The 26,076-nt window shown below is 40.0% G+C and overlaps 1 protein-coding gene across 1 annotated transcript in view; it reads left to right on the top strand.

The window, feature by feature from the left end:
- Positions 1–25,817, top strand: part of LOC115475119 (lymphocyte antigen 75-like) — a gene marked incomplete at its 5' end in the record, with an annotated part of 231,824 nt that extends 206,007 nt beyond the window's left edge. Inside the window, 4 exon segments of the mRNA XM_030210860.1 lie at positions 5–112; positions 8,105–8,227; positions 10,484–10,660; positions 25,068–25,817. Coding sequence (XP_030066720.1) covers positions 5–112; positions 8,105–8,227; positions 10,484–10,660; positions 25,068–25,270 — 611 coding nt within the window.
- Positions 25,818–26,076: the final 259 nt, after the last annotated feature.

Consider the following 26,076-nt stretch of genomic DNA (forward strand, 5'->3'; position numbering starts at 1 on the left):
ACAGAGTGCCCTTCGTCTATGTGGATTCAGTTCAAAAGCAGCTGTTATGTTTTACTTCCTTTAGCGTTAAAGAACTCATTTAGTATTGATGAAGCAAGAGACCTTTGTAAAGGTATTATGATTATTTTTTATTTAGTTTTGTTCATTGCTACTTTCCACCTACTAATAGTTTTGTTTTTATTTAATATTATGTAACGCTTTTCTGTTTGGTTAATGAATATAATTTAAATATTGGAGTTGATGCCTATCTGTACTCTGGAACAATTATGGCAGCAAAACAAGGAGCCATTCTATATTCCAGGATTCTCAGTCAGCAGCAGATAATAAATAGAAATAAAATAAAATAAAAAAAATTGATACCTTTTTTATGGAACTAACTTAATACATCATGTTGTTTCCCCCCTTTTTAAAAATTTCTATACATTACCTTTAAAAGTGGATTACCATGGCTACCACACCATTCCATCAGACAGCTGGAGAATGACACAATAAGAAATGCCTTCTCCTATGAAACAATGATATACGATAAGGCAGTGCTTCCTGAACATTTATCCAACACAACACCAGATGATGGGGAAAACAGAACAGCTTACCCCCCACTTTTCTCCCCTCTCTCATTTACTTCGTGCTCTCCCCAAAAATATAGGAAGGAATATTATTTCACTCAAAGAATAGTCTTCCTGGAACTCATTGCCAGAGGATGTGGTAACAGCGGTTGGTGTATCTGGGTTTTAAAAGGTTTGGACACACTCCTGGAGGAAAAGTCTGTTGTCTGTTATTGAGATGGACATGGGGAAGCCACTGATGCCCAGGATTGGTAGCATGAAATGTTGCCTGCGCCTGCCTTTGTCAGCACTATTTAAGGACAAGAAACCAAAACTTATGTTTTCACTGTAGTCACCATTTTACTTTATTTACATATGACCAACAACACAGAATTAATAGAGAAAAAGAGAAATAGCGTGATGTGACAATGAATGTTTTACAGAGGTTAGGAAAAGGTGATGGGCCTATACTCTAATATCCACTGAACAGATAAGTCTGCTGCTGACTACATCCAGATAAAGCTATCTCATTAACTTTGGGACTGCACTTTTTTCCAACCAGACTTACCCACAGCTGGGCTGCAGAGAGTGGGGCAAGATTCCCCAGGGCATGACCTCCAAGGGGAACCCTCCAAGCACTGGCACTGCTGATTAGTCTCCTGCTTCTGTGTGCCACAGTGCTGGGTTATCACGTTAACTCTGCTCCGATGGCCACAGGTCTTTCTTCCTGCCTCATCCCGCCTCCTGTGTGAAGTACTTCCTGATTCCGCAAACAGGGAGGGGATGCGGCAGGAAGAAGGACCTGTGTGACAAAGCAGAGTTAATGCAGTCCCGGCACACAGGTGCAGGAGACAAAGTATTAAGCTAGTAAGCAGGCTCAGGGGGTGGGGTGTTTGCTCCTGGCCTGGCTTTGTCTGTTGGTGGCCCTGACCAGGGGCGTATCTGTGTGGGGCCACAGGGGCCTGGGCCCCCGCAGATTTCGCCCCGGACCCCCCCTACCGCCATCACCTACCCCCGAGGTCCGCTTCCTCCTGCCGGCTTTTTAAAATATTGCTTCAGCTGGCGGGGGACCCCAACCCCCTGCCAGCCCAGCCGCAGTCTTCTTTAACTTCTTCATCCTCGTCGTGCTGAAAGCTGCATGCATCCTTAGTTCCAGTTGGACGGAGTCTGACGTCGCAGCATGTTGTAACGTCAACGTGCTGCGACGTCAGACTTCGTCCAACTGGAACTAAGGATGCATGCAGCTTTCAGCACGACGAGGATGAAGAAGTTAAAGAAGACCACGGCTGGGCTGGCGGGGGGTTGGGGTCCCCCGCCAGCTGAAGCAATATTTTAAAAAGCCGGCAGGAGGAAGCGGACCTCGGGGGTAGGTGACGGCGGTAGGCGGGGGAGGGAGGGAGGGTTAACGGCGATAGGGGGGGCGGCGGCCGGGGGGGGCTATAATGTGCCCCCTCACTCTAGCCCCTGCCCCCCCTACCGCCAAACCTCAGATACGCCCCTGGCCCTGACCCCACAGAATTTCAGTCAGCCAGTGCAAAGTGCCCTGGGAACTTTTCTAGCCCACCTCAGTTTATCTCTCTAAACTTTGTGTGGGCAATGATAGCCTAGAGAAAATCTACCTGCTCAGTGGGTGTGGCAATGAAGATTGGCCCAGTTTAATTCCCAGAGTTAGCTAGATACATTCTTTGAATATCAACCTTAGTATGCTCATTTTAGAAAAAAAAGAAAACATTCTCCCTCATCCCTCATTGCATACCTTGCCTTTCACTCACTCCCTGATGAGTAGTACTCCTTTTCATTTACAAAAGCTGTTACTCCATTCCACAGCTATGAAACTTCACACTTCACTACACAGTAATATGTCCTGAGAGTTCTAGAAAGCATAATTCATAGCAACTCAGTTCAAGAAAAGCACTTCTTTGCTTTCTTTTTTTACTAATGGTTCATGCTAGCTCATAAGTGTGTACCAGCACTTTAGTTAGAATATCTGAAAGGAGTACTGGCAAACACATAGGTTTGCAATCATGCATTGTAGAAGGAACATTAATGTGCAATCTTGTTAACATGGAGAGAATCATGATATATTTTGCCTTATTTTACTCTAAACCCATTGAAACTGTGTCATTTTCATTTTCTTTGTTTATTAGATTCTTGATATGACACTTTTCTGTTGGACAACCAAAGCGGTTTACATATTACTCACGACGTTAGAAAAATAAAATGCCGAAGTGAAATCTTATATGCATGTAGTAGGCAATAGAAATCTGTGGGGAGATTCTAAAAGATAAGCAAGGCAAATTTAAAATCCCGATACTGGCTTGCAATGCATCATATAACATGGCTCAGTGTTTTCCTGTGTACATTCTTTATTTTGTTTTTTGACATTCTAATAGATAATTGCTAAAATAAACAGGAAGCTGACAGACAGGAGTGATTGACTAGAATTGGAGACCTGCACTTCTACATTTTTCTTATAGATTTTACATACCTTTCACAGCTCAATGTAGTTTAACAATAAGAATAGCAAGTCAAACAAAAAGGGGAAAACAGTGCTTCCACAGCAGTCAAAATAACTAACAAAGAGTGGAAGACTCCAAAGGAAAAGTTCCAATAAAACCAGAAGCCCAATATCTTCAAAGACATAAAAAGTTTATTCTCCAATTAACCAATGCAAGCTGTGTAGACCATTCCGAGCCAATACGGACCGTGTTTCGGCAGTAGGTCTTCCTCGGGGGTCCTAACTATTAGATAAAGTCACAGTAAATATATCATTGAATGTATAAATATCATGTGACACAATAAATATTACAGCAATTAAATATGTAAATGGATATGTGAATGACACAGAAAATCACAGTGTGCTAATAATGTAAGTAACTGTAGACAAGATGGTAAAAATATGTTAATGAAAAAAAACCTACTAATAAAGTATATAAGATTATAAGAAGTTCAAGCATGACCTTACTAAAAACAATAGGAATAAGTGGTAAAAATAGTGCAATGTACACCAAAGAGTCTTAAATATAGTCTTAAAAATACCCGTAACACAATTAAAAGAAGGAGAGTAGCCTAATGAAAATAAAAATTAAAAATAGTCCAAAAAAGGATAAATATAGTAACATAAATATAAAAAAACTAATAAACATGATTCAAATGTAATAAAACATGCAGGCTTATTTTCGAAACAAGAACGCCAATCTTTCGACACAAATCGGAAGATGGGCGTCCTTCTCACAGGGTCGTCCAAATTGGTATAATCGTAAGTCGATTTTGGACGTCCCCAACTGCTTTCTGTCGCAGGGATGGCCAAAGTTCAAGGGGGCGTATCGGAGGCATAGCAAAGGCGGGACTTTGGCGTGCCTAACACATGGATGTCCTCAACCCATAATGGAAAAAAAGGGCGTCCCTGACAAGGATTTGGATAACTTTACCTTGTCCTGTTTTTCTTACGACCAAGGCACAGAAAGGTGCCCAAACTGACCAGATGACCTACGCTTACTCCCCCAGTGGTCACTAACCCCCTCCCACCCTCAAAAAATATCTTTAAAAATATTTTTTGCCAGCCTCTATGCCAGCCTCAGATGTCATACTCGGGTTCATCACAGCAGTATGCAGGTCCCTGGAGCAGTTTTAGTTGGTGCAGTGCACTTCAGGCAGGCAGGCCCAGGCTCCTACCCACCCCCCACCTGTTACATTTGTGGAGGAAGCAGTGAGCCCTCCAAAACCCACCAGAAACCCACTGTACCCACATCTAGGTGCCCCCTTCACCCTTTAGGGGTATGGTAGTGTTGTATAGTTGTGGGGAGTGGGTTTGGGGGGGCTCAGCACCCAAGGTAAGGGAGCTATGTACCTGGGAGCAATTTATGAAGTCCACTGCAGTGTCCCCTCGGGTGCCCGGTTGGTGTCCTGGCATGTGAGGGGGACCAGTGCACTACAATTGCTGGCTCCTCCCATGACTAAAGGGCTTGCATTTGGTTGTTTCTGAGATGGGCATCCTTGGTTTCCATTATCGCCGAAAATCAGAAACAACCAAGTCTAGGGACGACCATTTCTAAGGATGACCTAAATTTCAAGATTTGGGCGTCCCCGACCGTATTATCAAAACAAAAGATGGACGTGGGATAAACACAAAGGAATCCTGTTTAGAAGGACTGGATCTATGGAATCTTAACGGACATTGGGTGGCGACGCTGGTATTTGGAGAATAAAAACGGTGCAGGGCGGACTTCTACGGTCTGTGCCCTGAGAAAGGCAGGGACAAATCAAACTCGGATATACATATAAAGTATTACATACCTTGTAAAATGAGTTTATCTTGTTGGGCAGACTGGATGGACCGGTCAGGTCTTTATCTGTCGTCATTTACTATGATACATCCATCTTTTTCGATAATACGGGTTTCCCCGCCCCTCCATCGGGACGTTTTGCGAGGACGTCCTCAACAAAACTTGGGTGTCCCTTTCGATTATGCCCTTCATGGTGATACCAGTGTGACAAATGTGAACCAGTTAAAATCTCTTTATTAGAAACACTGAAAAAGACAACAGAACAGTTGTGCAGTGACAGGATCAAAAATGACCAATTAACTCAATGCGCATAAGTGAGTGTATGAGAAAAAATGCTGAAGCTCAATGGGAAGAAAATTGCCAACATCCAAAAAGTGAGATTTAAAGCCAGCCATGCAGTAAAAACAAAGGTGCTGCTAATAAAATAAAACGAAAGAATCACCATAAAAGTCATGTAAAGTATTGAAAGTACATATTCTTAGTGCAGTGTGCTAAAGAGAGTGCTAAAATATCAAAACAAATTTTATAAGACTCCACTTACAAGGCAAACATACTGCCAGCACTGTAGGGAGAAAAGACTGGACCTTCAGTTGAACCTCTGGTAAAATCGGTGACTGAGAAAGCTGTCATAAACCATTAATAAACAGCTCTGTCATTAAAACATGTATAAACACAAATTTATTTATTTATTTGTTGCATTTGTACCCCACAATTTCCCACCTATTTGTGGCTTACACTATGTTGCAAAAGGTATAATCATAAACAGAGTAAGAGGTATGGTCTAATTTAACATATTACTGTGTAAGAAATTAGGTAGATAGGTCAGTAGAATTATTTACATAACACAAAATAAAACAGGTAAGATATATGATTAACATAATCAAATTAGAAGGGATCAGTATTAGTTGGTTTAGATATAGAATGGAATCAAGTCATTAAATGCCACTCAAAATAAATGAAAACACCTACCTTAGTGCAAACAGTGGCACAGAGCTTCAGCAAGAAAGTAGTGTATGAGTTGCATAGAAACCGCTGTTTAAAAATGATAGTGCACATTAAAGGGTCCTTTTACAAAGGTGTGCTGAAAAGTGGCCTGTGGTAGTGTAGGTGCGTGTTTAGGGTGCACGCAAATCCATTTTTCAGCGCACCTCCAACAAAATGCATTTTTTAAATTTTTGCCGAAAATGGATGTGCGGCAAAATCAAAATTGGTGCGCGTCCTTTTTGTGTCTGAGACCTTACCACCAGCCATTGACCTAGCGGTAAATTCTCACATGATAACCAGGCGGTAATGACCTACGCATGTCAAATGCCACTTGGCGCGCATAGTGGACGCACGCCAGAAAATAACAATTATTTTTCGGACACGTGTATCGGACACACGGCAAAAATGAAATTACCGCAAGACACGCAGTAACTCCATTTTGGCGCACTGGTGCGCATAGATGCTTACACTGCTTAGTAAAAGGGCCCCTGAGTTAATTAGATATTTTTGATCTCATCGCTGAACAACTGTTTTTATCCTTTTTTTTACTGTTTTCAATTTTTATTTTTGTTAGGCTATTCTTGATTTTAATTGTGTTACCTATAGGTATTTTTAAGACTTTCTGGTGTACATTTCTCTCTTCACTTTAATTCATAGCCATTATTTTTATCACTTATTCCTATAATTCACAGCCTTTATTTTTACCACTTATTCCTGTTTTTAGTAAAGTCATATTTGCAGTTCTTATAATCTTCTATACTTTATTATTAGTTTCGTTTATTTCATTGTCACAACATCACACATTAACATATATTTCTTCCATCTTATCTACAGTTACATCATTAGTACACCGCGATATTTTCTCTGTCACATATGACTGTATTCACATATCCTATATAATAATTTGCACCTCCAACGTTCTACGTCTGGATGCCTGGGTTCATAACACAATTCCCATTGGTCCGCCCTCGCGTCTCAACGTGATGACGTCAGAGGGCAGATCAATGAGAGGGAAGGGAAACCATCACCAGCCAGCCACAGAACGTTGGAGGGGAGGATACAATCGCGGGAGAATCGCCCCCTGTCCTCCGAGTTCCAGACCCCCGTGCCTCCCTCCCTCTCTCCCCTCCGAGGTGCAGCCTGACCTGCATTGCCTGCCCTCTTCTCCCAGTCCTCCACCTGCCCCTCGCCTTCCTGCGTGCCGGCCTGAATTTAAAAGTTCTTACCTCGGAGTCCTGCAGCAGCAGTGAAAGGCGAGCAGGCACGGCTGAGACAGAAGGGAAGGCAGGCTGCAGCGCCGTGCCTGCTCGCCTTTCACTGCTGCCGCAGGACCCCGAGGTAAGAACCTTGTATGTAAATGAGAACCTTGACTCAGGCTGCAAATATTGCAGGAGACAAAACCCCTATTGGAATCTTTGTGGATTGAAATTCCACGTGAAAATGGGAAAAGGACGGTGATAGGAGTGTACTACCGTCCGCCTGGCCAGGACGAGCGGACGGATGCAGCAATGTCAAAGGAAATTAGGGAAGCGAATAAATTGGGCAATATAATATTAATGGGTGATTTCAATTATCCACATATAGACTGGGTTAATGTAACATCAGTACGTGCTGGGAAGGTGAAATTTCAAGGACAGCTTCATGGAACAGCTGGTTCAGGAGCCCACAAGAGAAGGAAAAATACTAGATTTAGTCATTACTAGAGCTCATGATCTGCTGCAAGGGGTAACGGTGCGAGGGCCGCTTGATAACAGTGATCATAATATGATCAGTTTTGATATTGGCATTGAAGTAAGTGAACTTAGGAAATCAAATACACTAGCATTTAACTTTAGAAAGGATTTAAATAAATAAGTGATAGTCCATTAGGTTTAGCTTGTTGTTACTTGTCCCATTAGTTAAGCAGTTTCACACAGGGTCCTCCATTATTTTATGGTTATTTGTGTAAACAATTTTAGACCAATTAATCTACGTTCCCTTTATTAGCAATAAATCCCACCAAAATAATTTTATCTATATTTGGAGGTGGAGACTTCCGAGGGTCTCCAGAGTGCTTCTTTCTCTCCATTGGAACCCCATTTACTGGGTCTTAGCCCTCAATCCTATACATATACAAGGGGGAGAAAATTTGTTGTGTGTATGCCTGTCAAATAAGAAAGTTTGCTATTAAAGCTTTGTTTAAGAATTAAGGCTTCTCTATTTACATACCAGATACATGAGTTACATTCTTATCAGTTCTATTAACTGAAAATAAAATTAATATGATTTTTTTTTCTTTTTCGAAAATAGTTTCTGGTGCCGACATCATCAGTATCAAAAATGAAGAAGAAAATATATTTATAGTGGAATCCTTGAAAACAAATTGGCAATATTCTGATGAGATTTTGCTGGGAATATATTTTGATACAGACGGTAAGAACATTCCAATGGAAGATTTATTGTAGCAGTTCATTTCAGAAGGATTATCATCATTTTAATTGATGAGTTCTCAACTGAAGATAAAAGGGATCCAGGATTTGGGAGCTTTCATGTGATCTTGTTTGTGTAATCCTTCGTCACAAGGATTGAAAGCATAGAGGCATCAGCAGTGGTATGGTTAGAGCACAGAGCTATGAAAGCCAGCAACCTGTCATATTTATTGTTTTTCTTTTTGTGCATAAAAAACTGAAAATAATTGGGCTTAGAATTTATGGGAAGATACTGGGCCCAATATTCATCTGGCAGCAGTCAGTGTTTTGCTGACCTCCGCTGGTTTTATTGCTGGATATTCAGTGCTGGGCCATGTCTTGGCACCAGCTTGAATATTCATGCATACGTGGCCGGATAAAACCTACTATGCTAATTAGGGGATAATATTTGAAACTACCGGAGTGCCAATTATTTCTACTCTTCAAAAACTCCAGTACTATATCTATTTTACCTAATTCACCTTTTATTGCTTCTGTATGACTTCATACAGTAGTCAGTACCAATATGTTATAAAATCAAAACTTCAACTCATTCATACACCATTCACCCATACAGCCTAACCCTTTATATGCAATATCATACTAGCATAATAACATAAGTTTACAGATCTTATACTTCAACTTAACGTAAACATATAATTTCATACAGTATTGTGCTGCTGTTAGATAAAGTCAAAATGACCTATCACATATCTTTATACTCTGTATCATTGTCCAAACCAGCTGATCCATAAATCAAACATCACAAAGCGTGACATTTATCCCAAGTTCCTCTTAGTTCATAGCACCATTCAGCCTCTGTAAGCTGGGTTGTCTTATCTGTCCTGAAGGTGGTTTTTGATATATTTTTTCACCCATTGCCTATACCCAATTACAACAGAGGGTATCTGGTGATGTGCTATTGACATTGGCAGCTGTTTCCGGTTCGAGTGCAGAATCGAACTCAGTTCCTCAGTTCCCCAGGACTAAAGTCCACCACCCTAACCACTAGGCCACCCCCTCTAGCATTCTGGGCATGCGCTCCCGCCGAACTCTGTAATGCTCAACACTATGAGCGCACCTAAATTTACATCTCGGTAGTGTTGAGTAATAGGGAGTTCCTTTGTTGCACTGATCCAGCACTGTTCTGAACAGTGCCAGAGTTTTGAGCATCTGCCTATCAGTGAGGCTGGATTTAGCTTTTCATCCCAGGAGCTCTTCTAAGCTGCTATGCTAGATGCTACCGTTACTCTCATTGATAGTCTTTTAACAATTTAAGGCCGCTGTTTACAAAGCCTGGCTGGCAGTGCGGTACTGTCGACACAGCCCATTCACTGTGTCGTCATAGATAATACGCTGAAATCTACCCAGTGTGTGGCGGCGGCAAAAAAGCAAACAGGATGCTAGGAGTTGTTAGGAAAGGGATGGTGAATAAGACTGAAAATACAATAATGCCTTTGAATTGCTCCATGGTGCGTCTGCACCTTGAGTAATACATTCAGTTCTGGTTGCGGTATCTCAGAAAAGATATAGTGGAATTAGAAAAGGTTCAAAGAAGAGCGACCAAAATGATAAAGGGGATGGAACTTCTCTCATATGAGGAAAGGTTAGGGCTCTTCAGCTTGGAAAAGAGACGGATGAGGGGAGATATGATTGAGGTCTACAAAATCCTGAATGGTGTAGAATGAGTAGAAGTAAATCGATTTTTTACTCGTTCCAAAAGTATAAAGACTAGGGAACACTCGAGGAAGTTACATGGAAATACTTTAAAAACTAATAGGAGGAAATATGTTCTCACTCAACGAATAGTTAAGCTCTGGAACTCTTTGCTGGAGGATGTGGTAACAGCGGTTAGCATATCTGGGTTTAAAAAAAGGTTTGGACAAATTCCTGGAGGAAAAGTCCATAGTCTGCTATTGAGACAGACATGGGAAGCAACAGCTTTCACTGGAATTTGTAGTATGGAGTGTTGCACAATTTGGGTTTCTACCAGGTACTTGTGATCTGGCTTGGCCACTGTTTGGAAAACGGGATATTGGGCTAGATGGACCATTGGTCTGACCCAGTATAGCTACTCTTACATTCTTATGGGGTAAATGTTTTGTTGGGGTTTTTTTTTTTTTAGAGTAAAATAAAGTATTTGACTATGCTAAATTTAAAAAAAAAACTTTGCAAATGCCAGTTAAAAAAATAAACATATACAATATGTTCTGTCTTGCAGATAACATGTACAAATGGTATGATAAATCAGAACTGACATTTACTAATTGGAGTGGTGAGGACACCAATGAGGGACTGCTTAACACCTGTGCTGCAATGCATGCAAGATCCGGACAGTGGAGGAAAATGAGTTGTGAAGAGTTTACTGAAGCTAGAACTATGTGCAAAACAACTGCCTGTAAGTATGGAACAAAAATATCCTATGGGCAAGATGATATTAGTACAGACAAAAAGTACTACAAAATACCTTGAGTTAAGTTGTCAGTTTTAAGTCCCAGATCCTACTTCATTTTTTTTCAATGCATATTTCTTGGAACAGAAAATCATAAAGATAAATCTCTTTTTTATTGTTGTTGTTTGTAATAATAGTTTTATGTGTTCACAAAGTCCTCCAGGCCCAATCAGGTCTTCCAGTTCAACATTTTCTGGCACCTAAATCCTCCTCTTGAACCAGCTTCTTAACTATTTGTTTCCTGAAATCCCAGATGAGTTCTGTTTAAGGGTATCAGTGGAGTAGCTGCAGTATAAATAGTTTCTTAAGAGTTTCAAGCATTCAATGTGTTTTTCTTTGTTTAGTGAATTCTAGTGCTATGAAGGCAAAACTGCCTTGTAAGTGTAGCTAGAGTATGTAAGCTTTTGATTTCTGGTCACCCTGCAATTGGAAGAGAGGGTGGGCACAAACTTTCTCCTCGCCACTACACACTTTTTACACACTTGTATAATATCTCTCTATCCCCTTACCTTCCCGTCACCAGTGCCCTACCTGCCTAACCCCTTCTGTGCAGTCCATGTGACCTCACTTCTTCCTTCAGGTCAACAGTCTGATCCTCAAGTGTCCACTTTCTTCTATGGGCTTGCATGGGGTGATTGGGAACCCTGCTGCTCTTTCTGATCTACACAGGTCCATACAACCTCACAATCTCCTTTTGGGTTTATGCATCCTAATTTGGGAGGGGGAGAGACTCCTGCTTTTGATCTTTGTGGGTCCACATGACCTCTTTTTTTTTTTTTTTTTTCTCTTGGATCTCACATGGGTTGACAGAACTGCTTTTTCTAATTCACCCAGGCCAATTCAAACTCACTAGGCCTTCTTCAGCATGTGAACTCCAGCTGACCTGATACCAATCCAGCTTTTAGGACTAGTATTAGTCAATTCTGTGTCGGCACCCTGAGTTTTCCAGTGTTTATCTGGAGACACAGTAATTCATGTAGAGTTAAAGAGGCAAACCCAGAGAGTACTTGGGTTTACTAATAACAAACCGCACTGTGCACACGAGCAGCTAGGTAGCTCTCCATCATATTTTCAAAGCACTTAGCCTTCCAAAGTTCCATAGGTTTCTATGGAACTTTGGAAGACTAAGTGCTTTGAAAATATGCCTCTCTGTATACTACTGAATTAAGAACAATTTTGCAATATGTAGGCCCTTATTTTAGAAGCATCCCCATATTTAATGTTAACATTCAAATGCCTGGGAGAGACCCACAGAACAGGGGCCAATTTAGGCGTAGGAAAGGTAAATACATCTACATGGCAAGTGAGCATGGCCTGTTCTGTCCAGGAGTGGTCTGGGCAGAACAGTAATACAGACATTCATCCCGAATTTGACATAGGGAATCCACGTCTGCATTGGGAAACCTGGACACTGAAATTTACACCTGCTTCAAGGTACATCTAAATTCCTATTGTAGGGGCAGCTGTAAATCCTGATACTGATCCCAGACATGCCAACCCCACCCCCTACCTAGCACTAACTTTTCTTTTTCCAATCAATTTGTTTAGTTTGATTTTCTTGATTAGTTGTTTCTTTCAATCCAGCAAGTGCCTGCCGTTTGGCTTTCACTATTTTCCTGTCAAAACACAGACTTCTGTTCAAGGGCATATTGAAATTCAGTTTCCCACCCTTTTTGAGGAGCGTTCCCCTGGCAGGGTAGTGAGTTCATGCACAGACCCCAATACTTTCTCCCTACCCTGTTCCTACCAGTCTCTGAACCTCCCTTGTACTGACATTGTTATGGAAGAGGATGTTAGAGAATGAGAGAGGGACAACTGCACAGCTACTGTCCGTGTTTCTCCCTACCAGTGTCTGAGCCCTCACCCTGTCCCAAGCAATTTGTTACTTAGCAACAGCAAGGGAGCAGTTTGTGGCTTAGCAAGAGCAAGAAAGAACTTTCCGACCTGCAGCCTATTCATTTAATGGATGGAGGTATTTCTCCCCCTCCCCTGAATGTCCTCGTGAACTGAATCGTTTCAGACTACACAATAACCTTGGCAACGGTGGGTAGAGTCTGCATGCCAGGTTTGGTGGCCATAGCTCTTCGAGGGCCGGAGGAGTTTGGACACGGACAAACGCACGCATGTTCCACACCGGTTTAGGCGATCGCCTTGACCGGTAAGATGTAAGTCACATTGATCCTGCAAATAGGTGGGAAAATGTGGGATACAAATGCAACAAATAAATAAATAAATAAATATATGTACACATCAGAAACACGTGTCCAAGATTTACTGACACATGGGGAAACGGAGAAGCAGCATCAGCCTGGAACCCAGCTCTGAACGTTCCATAAGGTGAAACGTAGTCACAATAAGAATTTATAATGCAGTTCCCAATACATGGTAATACCATGATATTTACCACTAGAGATCATCAGCCATTTCGAAGAACCAGCAGCCATGAGGCAGGAGTGAGTGGGCATCACTTCCGCTCCTATAGATACTCCAGATAATCACAAGGGCTTGGAAGGGGGGGTTAGTGGGGCCTTGTGGCCCAAGGGCAATATGTGCCCTGGGAGGGGGCGAGTGAGTGTGGGTGAGGCCTCCACCTTTTCAGCTCATATCCACCTGTGGGGGCCTCTGAGGGGCGATGAGGGTCTCTGCTGTTGGGGAGGCAGGTGATGTAGGTTGTTGCGCTATCAGGAGGGTCGAGTAATGTGAGGAGGAGGCTTTGATGTGGTGTTGGGGAGGGTTGAAGAAGCTACCATTGGGGTTGAGATGATTATGAAGAGGCGCCGATGCTAGGATTGGGGTGCAGCAACTTAAGAAAGTTGCTCCCACTCTCTGTGAGGGGGGGTTAAGTTTTTTTTTTCCCACATCTGACTTTCTAAGTCTATCAATTTTTGATATACCGCCTTCTATTGAAGCACAAATCAAGGTGGTTTACACATAAAACCTTTCCCTCTAGACATGGCAGGGGAGTGCAAATCTGTTTGTGCTGTATCTTGACAATTGTTCATTCTCTTGGTTAGGGAACCTCTTATTTGCATGGTTGGTCTGTGCTTTTTAAAATGTGGCACATACATGTGTTTCAGCAAATATTAATGTGCATTGTGAAGTTGGCATATACATCATAGATACTGCTGTTTTTTCTGCATGTGTACAATAGGCTTCTAAAATGGATATGGTGCTATGTGCTGGCATATACATGTGTACTGTTGCAATTTTGTTACACATTTTGCAAAAGCTTCTGTTCAATCACTGGTATTAAGCCAGCTAGACTACTGTAATGGAATATACACAGGATGCAAAGAACAACTTCTAAAGAAATTCCAAACCGCCCAGAATACAGCAGCCAGATTAATCTATGGAAAGTCAACATTCGAGAGTTCTAGACCACTTTGTGAGAAACTACACTGGCTTCCAGTAAAGGAACGAGTTACTTTTAAAATTTGCACCCTGGTCCATAAAATTCTTTATGGTGAAGCCCCAGGTTAACATGGATACCCTTATCAATCTGCCATCTAGGAATTCTTGCAGATCATCCCGTTCATATTTAAACCTCCATCATCCTACCTGTAATGGTCTCAAGTATAAATCCACTTATGCTTCCACCTTTTCCTTTATTAGCACTCAACTATGGAATGCATTACCTAAATCTGTGAAAAATATTCATGATCATCTGAACTTCAGAAAATCTCTTAAGACCAGCTTATTTTGAAAGGCTTACCCTAATGGACCTGTCTTAAATCCATAATTCCTGGAAAACAACTAATTTATGGACCTGATGGACTCTATTATCCTTCTCCTCTTTTCCCTCGTCCCTTGTAATTACTATCCTTCCTATTCACCTTACTATAGTTCATTTGTTTGTTTACCGGATTGGCGATTGCCTTAACGGACTGATGATGATAGCCACATTGAGCCTGTCAACGGGTGGGAAAATAAACGTTATAAATACATTTGGCAAAGCCTTTCATAGAATACTGGAGGAAATTTGAAGATCGTGACCTAACATCCAATTTCCCACCTCGAATTCCCTATGCAAATGGGGCTTTATTTGAACCATCTCATCCTTATCCACATAATGATGGGTCTGTAATTCTTTGTGGAGACTGAAAAAATTGATACTTTTCTTTTCAAACTGAATATTTCGCTCTTTGTTCCAGTCATTAGTGCTATCCAGATTTGATTATTGTAATGCTGTTTACTCAGGATTATAAGTCTCTCTTTTTAAAAAACTTCAAACAACTCAGAACACTACTGCTCATCTCATATGTAAAGCTCCTAGCTGTACCAAATCAACACCTCTCTTGACCAACTTACATTGGCTTCCTATAAATGCAAGAATCACCTTTAAATTATGTGTATTTGTTTATCATATTTTATTTGGTTTTTCACCTGATTACATGCAAAGACTGTTAGAATTACCTCTACGAAATGCTCTTCCTGCATCAAGACACTATCTTCTCCTCTACTACCCGAGTTGTAAGAAACTTCATTACAAATCAATTCATGATGCAAGCTTTACACATCAAGCTACTAAGAAATGGAATTCCCTATCTAAATCACTTAGATATGTTACTGATTACTTAAAATTTTGTAAATTGTTGAAAGCATTCTTATTCAGTAAACCTCTTACCATTGCTAGCAATTAATCTTCTGGTAAATCTGATATTTCAAAATGTCATTTTACTTCAGTGCTATTAATACATGATATTATTGCTTTGTCTACCGTTACAGCTTATTAATAGGATGATCTAAATTTCAAGATTTGGGCGTTCCCGACTGTATTATCAAAATGAAAGATGGACGTCCATCTTGTTTTCGATAATACGGGTTTCCCCACCCCTCCATCGGGACGTTTTGTGAGGATGTCCTTAGCAAAGCTTGGGCGTCCCTTTCGATTATGCCCCTCTAAGTATGAAAGTTACAAGATGATGGTGAGAGAGGGGAAGAACTGAGGTGCAGAAATTAGAGAGTGAGCAGTTGGAGGAGAAGAAGACAAGATCAAGACAATGGCCATTCTGGTGAGCAGGGTTAGTGGAGAACAGCTGAAGACTGAATGAGGATGTTAAAACGTGAAACTAAGAGGCATAAGAGTTAGAGGGGTCATTAGCATGGATGTTAAAATCCCCAAGAATGAGAGAAGGAGATGAATTTTCAAGAAAGAAGGAAAGCCAGGTCAGTGGAAAGAAAGAAAGAATGGGACTTATCAGGGGATCGATAAATGACTGCTACTCAGAGAGGTACAGGAGTAAAGCAGTGAGACTGAAGTGGAGGAAGTGGTTGGAATTTACAAGAGGGTGAGAGTAGCAGCTCAATAGCAGCTCAACACCACCTCCGTGGCCAACTGGGCAAAGTATATGGGAGAAATGTAACCTCTAGGACATAGGGCAACTGCTGAAACAGGGTCTTCAGGGCAAAGCCAAGTCTCAATTAGTTCAGGCAGATATGAAAAGTACAAGAGATAAAGAGGTCATGGATGTAGGCAAGCATGATGGAGACATAGCGGGCATTTCACAGGGCACATGAGAGAGGCAGAGAAGAAGGGTAAAGGAGAGGAACAGAAATAAGATTGGAGATATTGTGGTGTGACCTGCACGAGTAGGCTGAGAGCTGATTTGGAGGACCATGACTGGGATTAATATCCCCAACAGAGAGCAGGAGAAGGAACAAGAGAGTACGGAGAACAGTAGGAGAGGCACGATGACAGCAATGGAGATGAGATGCACTCAGACAGAATGGAGATGTTTGAATAACAGGAAGAAAATGTTAATTTGATAGCTGAGAAAAAGGGAGAAGACAAAAGGGGTGGTGAAGTGATGAAAGCAGAAGGTGATATGCAGTGGTTTCAGATGGAGAAAGAGATTGGGAAAATTTAGTATCAACAAGAGAAATTGTACTAGAGCCCTTGCGAATAAGAGAAAGGAAAACAAAAACCTGTAGGAATGCCTCTTCACTGCAGAGGTAAAAGTACCCACATTGTTGCAAATGTACTGTTACACAGATTGAGAAATAATCAAAGAGCTCGTTTAGGGAAAACATGCTTTTTGATTATTGCCCTGTTTATTAGATTTTTCTACGTTTTAATATGCTTTACTGCTGTCTTGCATTCCAAGCAAGCAGGGCCGTGCCAAGGGTCTCTGGTGCCCCCCTGCAGACTGTCAGTTGGCGCCGCCGCCCCCCCCCCCCCCCCCCCCCTGGTTTGGCCCAAGAGCCAATTTCCTAAAGTCTTCCTGCAATGTTTTACAATCCACATGCATTTTAACAGATTTGAATTTTGTGTCATCTGCAAATGTAATTTCCTCACTCATCATTCCCATTTGCAGATCAGTACAATATAGCACCGGTCCCTTTACAGATCTAGAATAACACAGCTTTAGAATTTCAACAGGACATTTAAATGAACTTTAGTTGGTGCCAGTCAAGTTATTGTGCCATTGAAAATGGCGTCTCCACAAGAACAAGAGAGTCCAAATCTCCCGCAAAAAATGCCAAACGCACAAAAACAACAAAACAAGCGGAAGAAACCCAAAAGGACCAGACTGAAACAACAGATGGTAAGAGCACCAAAAACGTTTTTTGGTCCACAAGAACTACAGGAGTTTACAGAGCCAATTATGAATGAGCTCACAGTCAAAGAATTATCCAGAATAGTGCTTTAAACATCTTCGCACTTCAAGCAGAAGTAGCGACTTTAACTGCAATTAAGTACATCTTATGACTGAAACTCACATGCTGAAAACCAGATTTCTAAATTGGAGGATGAGGTGTTTAAATGGCACTCTAATCATGACAAGCTTCTACAGATACAAAAGGATTTGGAAGAGGCCAACAATTGAAGTAGATGGAATAAGGATTCTGGGTTTTGCAGAAGGTATAGAAGGGCAGAATCCATGCAGTTTTATACACGACTTTATACTTCTGCAGATCCCAACCTGCAAACCTGAAAACATGTCCAGGCCTAGACCAATGATTTTAAAGTGGTCCAATACACCCAGGTTGTCGAAATAATTTCAAAAGCTAAAGCCATTAAAAATTTGGCATGGAATGGATCAAAAATCATTATTACTCAGGACTTTGCTAAGTCTACTGCACAAATGTGTAAACAATTTTTAGCCATGCACCCTCAACTAAAGCAAATTGGGGCACAATATGGGCTGTATCCTGCGATCATGCAGGTGACGCATCTTAATAACACCAAAAACTATGAGGACCCTGTTGAGCTTACATAAGTCCATAAGTATTGCCATACTGGGAAAGACCAAAGGTCCATCAAGCCCAGCATCCTGTTTCCAACAGTGGCCAATCCACAAATACCTGGCAAGATCCCCAAAAAAGTACAAAACATTTTATACTGCTTATCCAGAAATAGTGGATTTTCCCCAAGTCTATTTAATAATGGTCTATGGACTTTTCCTTTAGGAAGCTATCCAACCCTTTTTTAAACTCCGCTAAGCTAACTGCCTTTACCACATTCTCTGGCAATGAATTCCAGAGTTTAATTACACATTGCATGAAGAAATATTTTCTCCGATTCATTTTAAATTTACTACATTGTAGCTTCATCGCATGCCCCCTAGTCCTAGTATTTTTGGAAAGCGTAAACAGACGTTTCACATCTACCAGTTCAACTCCACTCATTATGTTATAGACCTCTATTATATCTCCCCTCAGCCACCTTTTCTTCAAGCTGAAGAGCCCTAGCCACTTTAGCCTTTCCTCATAGGGAAGTCGTCCCATCCCCTTTATCATTTTTGTCGCCCTTCTCTGCACCTTTTCTAATTCCACTATATCTTTTTTGAGATGCAGCGACATGAATTGAACGCAATATTCGAGGTGTGGTCGCACCATGGAGCGATACAAAGGCTTAAAGAATACATTAAGAATTCCAGGAGGTACAAACTGTAACTGACCATGTTTAACCCCAAAATAATTGGTAAATGTTAATACTGCTCATTAGTCATAGAGCAGATATTATTTCTTTACTGCTGATTAGTTGTTAAGAGGGGTTGAGCTTGGAGAAAGTTCCATTGTACCATGTTTGCTATGCTCACCAATAATTAGCACAAAATTGGAGAAAACATAAGGGGTTATGTTGCAGGGCGTTTGTTTTGGGGTTCTCATTTCATATGTAGTAGCAAGCTAAATCACTACACTCAAATAACATATACTACTTTCTCATAATTGTCTTTATCCATATTTATATTAGACACCTAGAATAGTACATATTATTAGTTATTAGCTTGATGACTATAAAAATATTGAATCATCCCATAAAAAAGAAAATATTAAACTATCGCAAAAATCTAGCTCTGACATACGTCTGTTACAGGAAACTCATTTGAATGGTTGGGTGGGTTAAAGAGTGTTTCTATGCACCAGCAATAGGTAAAAAGAGAGGAGTAGCTACTCTTATTTAATTAAAAACTAATATTAAAATCAATGAGTAATATGGAGATGCAGAGAGTAGATGGATTCTTATATTAATATAGATCAAACACAATACTCTGTCTTTAATATCTATGCTCCATCATCTGGTAATACAGAATTTGTTTTTCATTCACTCTGTAAAAATGTTTTGTATAAATCATACCAGAATCTTTTTATTGCAGGGGATTTAACTTAGTACTTGATCCACTATTGGATAGGAAACTTAATAGGTCTTATGAATAAAATAAATAATGGAATTACATCATTAATACCAGATTTTGGGCTGTCTGATATCTGGAGAATACATAATCCAGCGGAACAAGATTTCACTTGCTGCTCTCCTGTTCACAAATCTTTTTCTAGAATTGATTACACAATTGAAAATGCTATAATTTCAGCAGGTATTATGTTGAAACTCTTGATCTCCCCTCCTCCCACACCACCTTCCTTATGGAGATTTAACAACTCTCTGCTTATGGATAAAGACTCCCCCCCCTTTTTTTTTTTTTTTTACAAAGCTGCGCTAGCAGCTCCCCGTACAGTAATGCCAAGACAGTGAATGGGTTGTGTCAGCGTTGCTGTGCGGCTTTGTAAAAAGGGGGGGGGGGATTATTACTTTTATGGAATAAGCATTGTGGGATGCTTTTAAACCAACTATTAGAGATTATATTATGAGATACACTGCTAAATTTAATAGATTACAGAGATTACAAACAAATACTGGAAAAGGGCATTCAAAATCTAGATTTGCAATTAAGGACTAAATGGTTAGCTGCTTGTTACAGGGTAAAAAAAAGTGAGAGGTTTAATTTTTATACAGAATGCCAATTATTATGAATCGTCAAATAAAGCAGGCAAACTGCTGGCATCATATTTGCATGGCAAAAAATTGAAAGAATAGCAGCCATAAAAGGTGGTGGTAATTGTGTTTATATACAACATCATGAGATACTGGATCATTTTACTTCCTTTTATCAATCACTACATAAGCAGACACACAGCAGGATACTAATTGCAGAGAGGAATTCTTCAACTCTATCTCAATGCCTAAATTATCAGAAATAGAATATGAAAGCCTTGAAAGCTTCAACACTTGATCAACACTATAGATTTACAACATGGTAAAACCCTTGGCATGGACGGTCTAACAATTAAATTCTATGCTAAATTCAACACACAACCTAACACCAATGTTCTAAGAGGTTTACACTGAAATAGAGGAGAAATATCTGGTACTATGGCTGAGGCCTTGGTTATTGTATTACCTATACCAGGTTGAGATCCATTGCTTGCATCATATTACAGACCTCTGTCATTAATATAAATGGTGCAATTTATAACTAAAGTTCTGGCTAACAGATTATCTAAACATATCTCCAAACTTATACAGCCAGATCAAACTGGAATAGACAGTCATCAGTCTCCAACTGATGCAAATATCAAAGAAAATCTCTGAATCAGCCTTCTCAGTATCTCTTGATGCTGAGAAGGCCTTCGATAGAGTTGAATGGCAATATAAGTTCAGGGTAATGGAAACGTTTGGTTTTGGCCCTAAATTCTGCCATATGGGTAAATCACTTTATAACAATCCTTCAGCTAGGCTTTATATTAACAATAGACTGGCAAACCCTTTCATACCTCAAAGGGGTACACGTCAAGGCTGCCCTCTTTCACCACTCCGTTTTGATTTAGCATTGGAACCTTTATTACTTGCTATAACAAAATTCTGCAATACATGGTATTAGTTTGCAAGAACGCACATATAAACTATCTGCATCCTTCTCTCCTTAAGCTTATAGACAGGGTTGGTACCTTCTTGAGGTACAAAATAAATTGGTCTAAATCTGAAATATTGCCCTTAAACATCCATGCAACTAAAGATTTACTTTAAACTTGTCAATGGAAAGCAGACAGTCTTAAATATCTTGGAATGAAAATTCTTCCTAATATACAAGATACTATTAATTCTAACAAGCAAAACTTACTTTCAAAACTCAGAGATCTCTGCACTATCTGGAAATCGAAATGGGTATCTTGGTGGGGTAGACTTGAAACTATAAAAATGTCTATTGTGCCTGTGATCCTGTGCTATTTCAATATGATACCAGTTTTCTTTGATAGGAAATATTATATACTTCATTAACTAAGTTGTTGGTGCAATTTCTGTGGAATGGTAAACAACCTCGAATTGCATTGTATAAACTGTTCTTAACAAAAGATCAAGGTGGAGTTAACTTCTCTTAATTTATACAATTAGCATTGGGTTTATATCTTGCATCAAGGAATGCTATGGTTTCAAAATTCTACCACCAATGGCCAACCTGGCTGGGCTACTCTAGAGACTGATATGTACTATCCAATTGCACTGGAAAACCATTACGGGAAAAAACTTCCCAAACATACGAAACATAATCTGTCATCTATTCTCAAATTGCTGATCACTTTATGTGTATGCCATTATAGAATAATCCCAATCTGAAGATTGAAGGTCAAAGATGGTCTTCCTGGGCCAAAATGGGAATACAAACTGTTGGAGATATTATAAAGGAAGACAATACCTGTCATTTTCTGAGGCATGTAAAGCTTATCGTCTTTATTTTACCCAGTGTTACAAATGGATTCAAATTAAGCATACACTCAAGGCAAACTTTAAAAACTCTCTTCCAAGCACAGATTGCCCAGATGTTCAATTTTTGTGTATTAAGATTCATGCATCCAAACATGAAATATCCAGTTGGAACAAAGTTATCAAACTACCTACTGAAAAATAGTAGATTCAAGACTTTAAATCCTCCTGTTCAAAGTTATGAGAAACAGATCTTGAGGATATGAACTGGTCAACTCTATGATCTAAAAGATTCAGACCTTGTAAATCATCATTGATTTGTCAATCCATGGGGTTTTTTTAATTTGTTTATACTTTCAAAAACTTTACAATACAAGACAAACTTGCTGAGTAAATCAGACAGAAAATATTATAAGAATATCACATTCATCTTAAGAAGATACATCAATGCCTTTTTTATATCACAAAATACGAGCAAAAACAAGGCATTACTAAGAATAAATGGGGAAAAATATAGGTAAATATAACTAAAGAACAGTCTTCACACATATCATTCTTCCTTAATTTCTTACAACTTAAACATTTAGTTAGAATGTAGAAAAATCATAACTTCCTAGAGTCAATGAATACTCTTAACTGCTCTGGCTGGAAAAATATGTATTTTAAACCTAGATATTTCACCACACGCTTGGATAATTCAAGAAGAAAGAGGCTCCCAATTCCTGGGTCTCTTTCCTCATGCTCAAAAAAGATTTCCTAATATCCTGCATTTGTTTCGTTACATCCTGAAATATGCGTACTGTTTTACCATAGAACGTCTTGCAAGAAAACAAACTGAACCATTAAAGTCATTCTTTCTGATTGATCCGAAATAGTAGCTTCCAACAGTTCAGATATATTTAAGTTTGTTTGTTCCCCTAAACTTACAGGTTTATCGGTTAAGGATCCTGCTTCCAAGGAGGTCTTGTTCATTATGTAGTAAATTTTGTTAACTGGAAGTAAAGTTTCTGGGGTATACTTCAAAATTTCAATTAAGTATTTTTTAAAAGCATCTAACGGTGTTACTCTTTCTCTCTTGGAAAATTCAGAATCCTCACGTTTAGTCTTCGATTGTAGTTTTCAATTTGATCAATCTTTCTTGTTATGATTTTATCTTTTATCATTTCTGAAGATAAATCTTGTAGTTTTTTTAACATCTTGATTGAGCTTTATGGTTTGAGCAGTAAACTCCTTTTTTTTATACCAGTCAGAGATTCAGAAAAGGCATTCATTGTACTTACTAAAGAAGATAGCTCTTTCGTAGACTTATCCACATTCATTGCTAATTGTTGGAGAACACTCCATATGTTCTCCAACGACACCGACCCAGGAGCAGATTTTAGAAGCTTCTCTTCTAAGCTCAGGCCCTTAGACCTTTGCGACCCATCTGGTTCCGCCGCTCCAGCCCCTTCGATTAGGGGTTCACCATCGACACCCCCTTCGGATTTGAGGGAACCTCTCTGGATCCGGCGTCCTTCTGGGTGGGGAGGTGGTTTAAGCGCCGGAGGAGAAAGCGTGACATCAAGTCCCAAGTCCTCCAAAGCTCCCCCGCTCTGGGGGACAGCGGGGAACACTCACGACATCTTGGGAAGAAGTTTGCGAGATGAACTGCTCGATAGAGCTGTTGCGGGGATGAGGTCCGGAGTGTTGAAGCTTCGCCCCGGACCGTGCCCTTCCGTTTGGTGTGCAGCATAGGTAAGAATTAATTTTTAAAACGCCGCCGAATCGAGGTCAGAGCTCACTTAGCTACGTGCCGCCATCTTGGAACGCCTTCCAATCCATAGTTTTTTTTATGGCTCACAGAGAAATATGGTCACCAGTCAAAACAAATTATCTTCAGTTTCTTCAGATGTTTGTTGGTTTTGTATAGCAGATAAAGGGACTCTTGAGCACTTATTATTCCAGTGTGCATTGGTGTTTGCTTTCTGGTCTCAAATCTGGTGTAAAATACAACACATTTTCAACATATCAGAACCACTATCGTACAAGGGTGCCACTCTTAATATATTAATGAAGGATCATGACAACACTCAATTATCTATACTTACTGCCAGGGGTGTGCTGGTAAATTTTTAACAATGGGCTCTCTCTCTGGGCATAGCCGGCCCTGAAATTTCGGGGGTGGGGTGTGGGAATACATGCCTCTCTCTCTTCTCCCTTGTGCGGACACGCTAGGCATACCTTTGCCGAGCCCCACCAGCCAATAAATGGACTGCCACCATTCTCTGCTGCTTGTTTCTGGCTGTGAGCAACATGATGGAACCTTCTTGCACTTGCATGAAAAGTCCCAGCCTGATGATCAGAGTCAGAAACAAGGAGCAGGGAGCAGCCTACTTTAACAACCGACTTCCAAAATTCTTAAAAACTTAACAAACGGCTCTCGCGAGCCCATGAGAGCCCGCTCCAGCACACCACTGCTTACTGCTAGAGCTATACCAGAAATCTTGAGAAGTGGGAAACCCCCACAAAATATGAAGGTACATATTTTGTGGCAAACTGTATGCGATATATATAGATGAGAGGGTTGGGTGGATATATATATATATATAGTTTTGCCTACACTATATTGCTTTCTCCTTATTGTTATGCAGTACTATGTGTCTTTAAAAAAAAAATTCCAAAATAAGCCAGTGTGTATAAAGTCCATTTTGTACGAATCTTTTCCTATAATCCAATTTACGATCTAATTTTCTGACTTCAAATTGACACAAAATTATGCTTATCTGCAACTGTACTGAAGATATAGACTTGATTTGCAGTCCTCAAAAAGCATGTTAAATCTTATTGAAAGTCTTTATTGACATTTTTTTTCACACTGGCTTCAGATTATTTATGGCTGTAAAGATGAATTGACAAAATATGAACTGCTAGAACACACATTTTAAGGCCTTTTGGGAAAGGACATTACAGCTTTTCTAAAGCAAAAGCCAACAGTTTGTCCTGTTCCCTAGTAGAGTATGATATATAAAATAGTTAAGCCTGCTAGACTTTGATCCCAGCATCCTGGGTTCAATTCCCACTGCAGCTCCTTGTGACCTTGGGCCAAGCCACTTAACCTTCCATTGCCCCAGGTACAAAAACCAAGATTGTGAGCCCTCTAGGGACAGAGATAGTACCTGCTTATAATTGGATTGTAAGCCACATTGAACCTGAACTCTGTTTGGGATAATGTGGGGTACAAATATCATAATAAAATTAAATAAAAGAACTTCCATCTATGGAACTCTGGCCTTGTTTTAATTACCAATTAGTAACATGATCGACTTTAGTTCACAAATGCCTTTCAGATTAACATTTAACTGAATGTTTGTTTGTTTTTATTTATTTCAGATCAGAAAGTTTTAATAATGGCCCTGGTTATTACAATTGCTATAATCATAGCAATTACCTCAACAGTCCTTTGGTTTTTATACAAAAGACATTATGTTTCATCTAGACATCTGTCAGCTCAGTACCAGCCCTCAACTTTAGTGACTCCTTACAGTGATGGAATGGGTCTAGTGGATGCAGAAGAGAAGGAATTCGCAGCTTAATTCAAAAAAACTACCATTTTGTTATCCAAACATGTAATTACAGTTTTTTTTAAATGAAAGCTTTTGATTGTGCATGTAATCTTCAGTTACAGAAAGGTGGTACTAAACGCCAATTTACTGACATACATTGTTAGAACTAACAGATACTCTAATTCAGTCCTTCCCTGACATTTAAATTTTGGGAATGAGTTATAGCATATTAATTTACAGTTGTATGCTTAACTGATTCAGACAAGAATTCAAAAGGAGGGAAGAATTCATGAATCTTGACAAGCTACACTAAATGGGATCTTTTATCAACTCCCACTTGGTGGAATTGCCTGGTACTAAAAAAAAACACAAATTCTGGTTGTGACTTGGCAGTTTCTACTGTATACGATTGATGTTTTCATATGCAACTAGCTACTAAATCTAACCCTATGGAAATGAATGGAATAGTCGGTGCTCTCATTACTTCTAACTCATCATTCTCAGCAGGCAAGTAAAAATCGGTGAAGGTCGTTGCCATAAGAGACTAAAAGGAATAATTTTATTTCATCCTCCAGAGAAAAAATTTAAGGTTTATGGGAAACACGCACTACTAATAAAGCAAATGAATAAATCTAGGCTGTTTGCTAGAGCACATAGCTGTAAACATGGACTGTGAAATAAACGTCAGTAATGTAAGAAAAGCAGGACTGTGCCAAGGGTCTCTGGCGCACCCCCTGCAGACTATCAGTTGGCACAAGATGCAAAGGAAATAGGAGCTGAAAGATGGAGTGCATCTTTGTGGGATTGCTGAACAAATAAAGGGTTTACAACCACTT

This window comes from Microcaecilia unicolor, chromosome 7, assembly GCF_901765095.1.
Source record: "Microcaecilia unicolor chromosome 7, aMicUni1.1, whole genome shotgun sequence".
NCBI classification, from domain to species: Eukaryota; Metazoa; Chordata; class Amphibia; order Gymnophiona; family Siphonopidae; genus Microcaecilia; species Microcaecilia unicolor.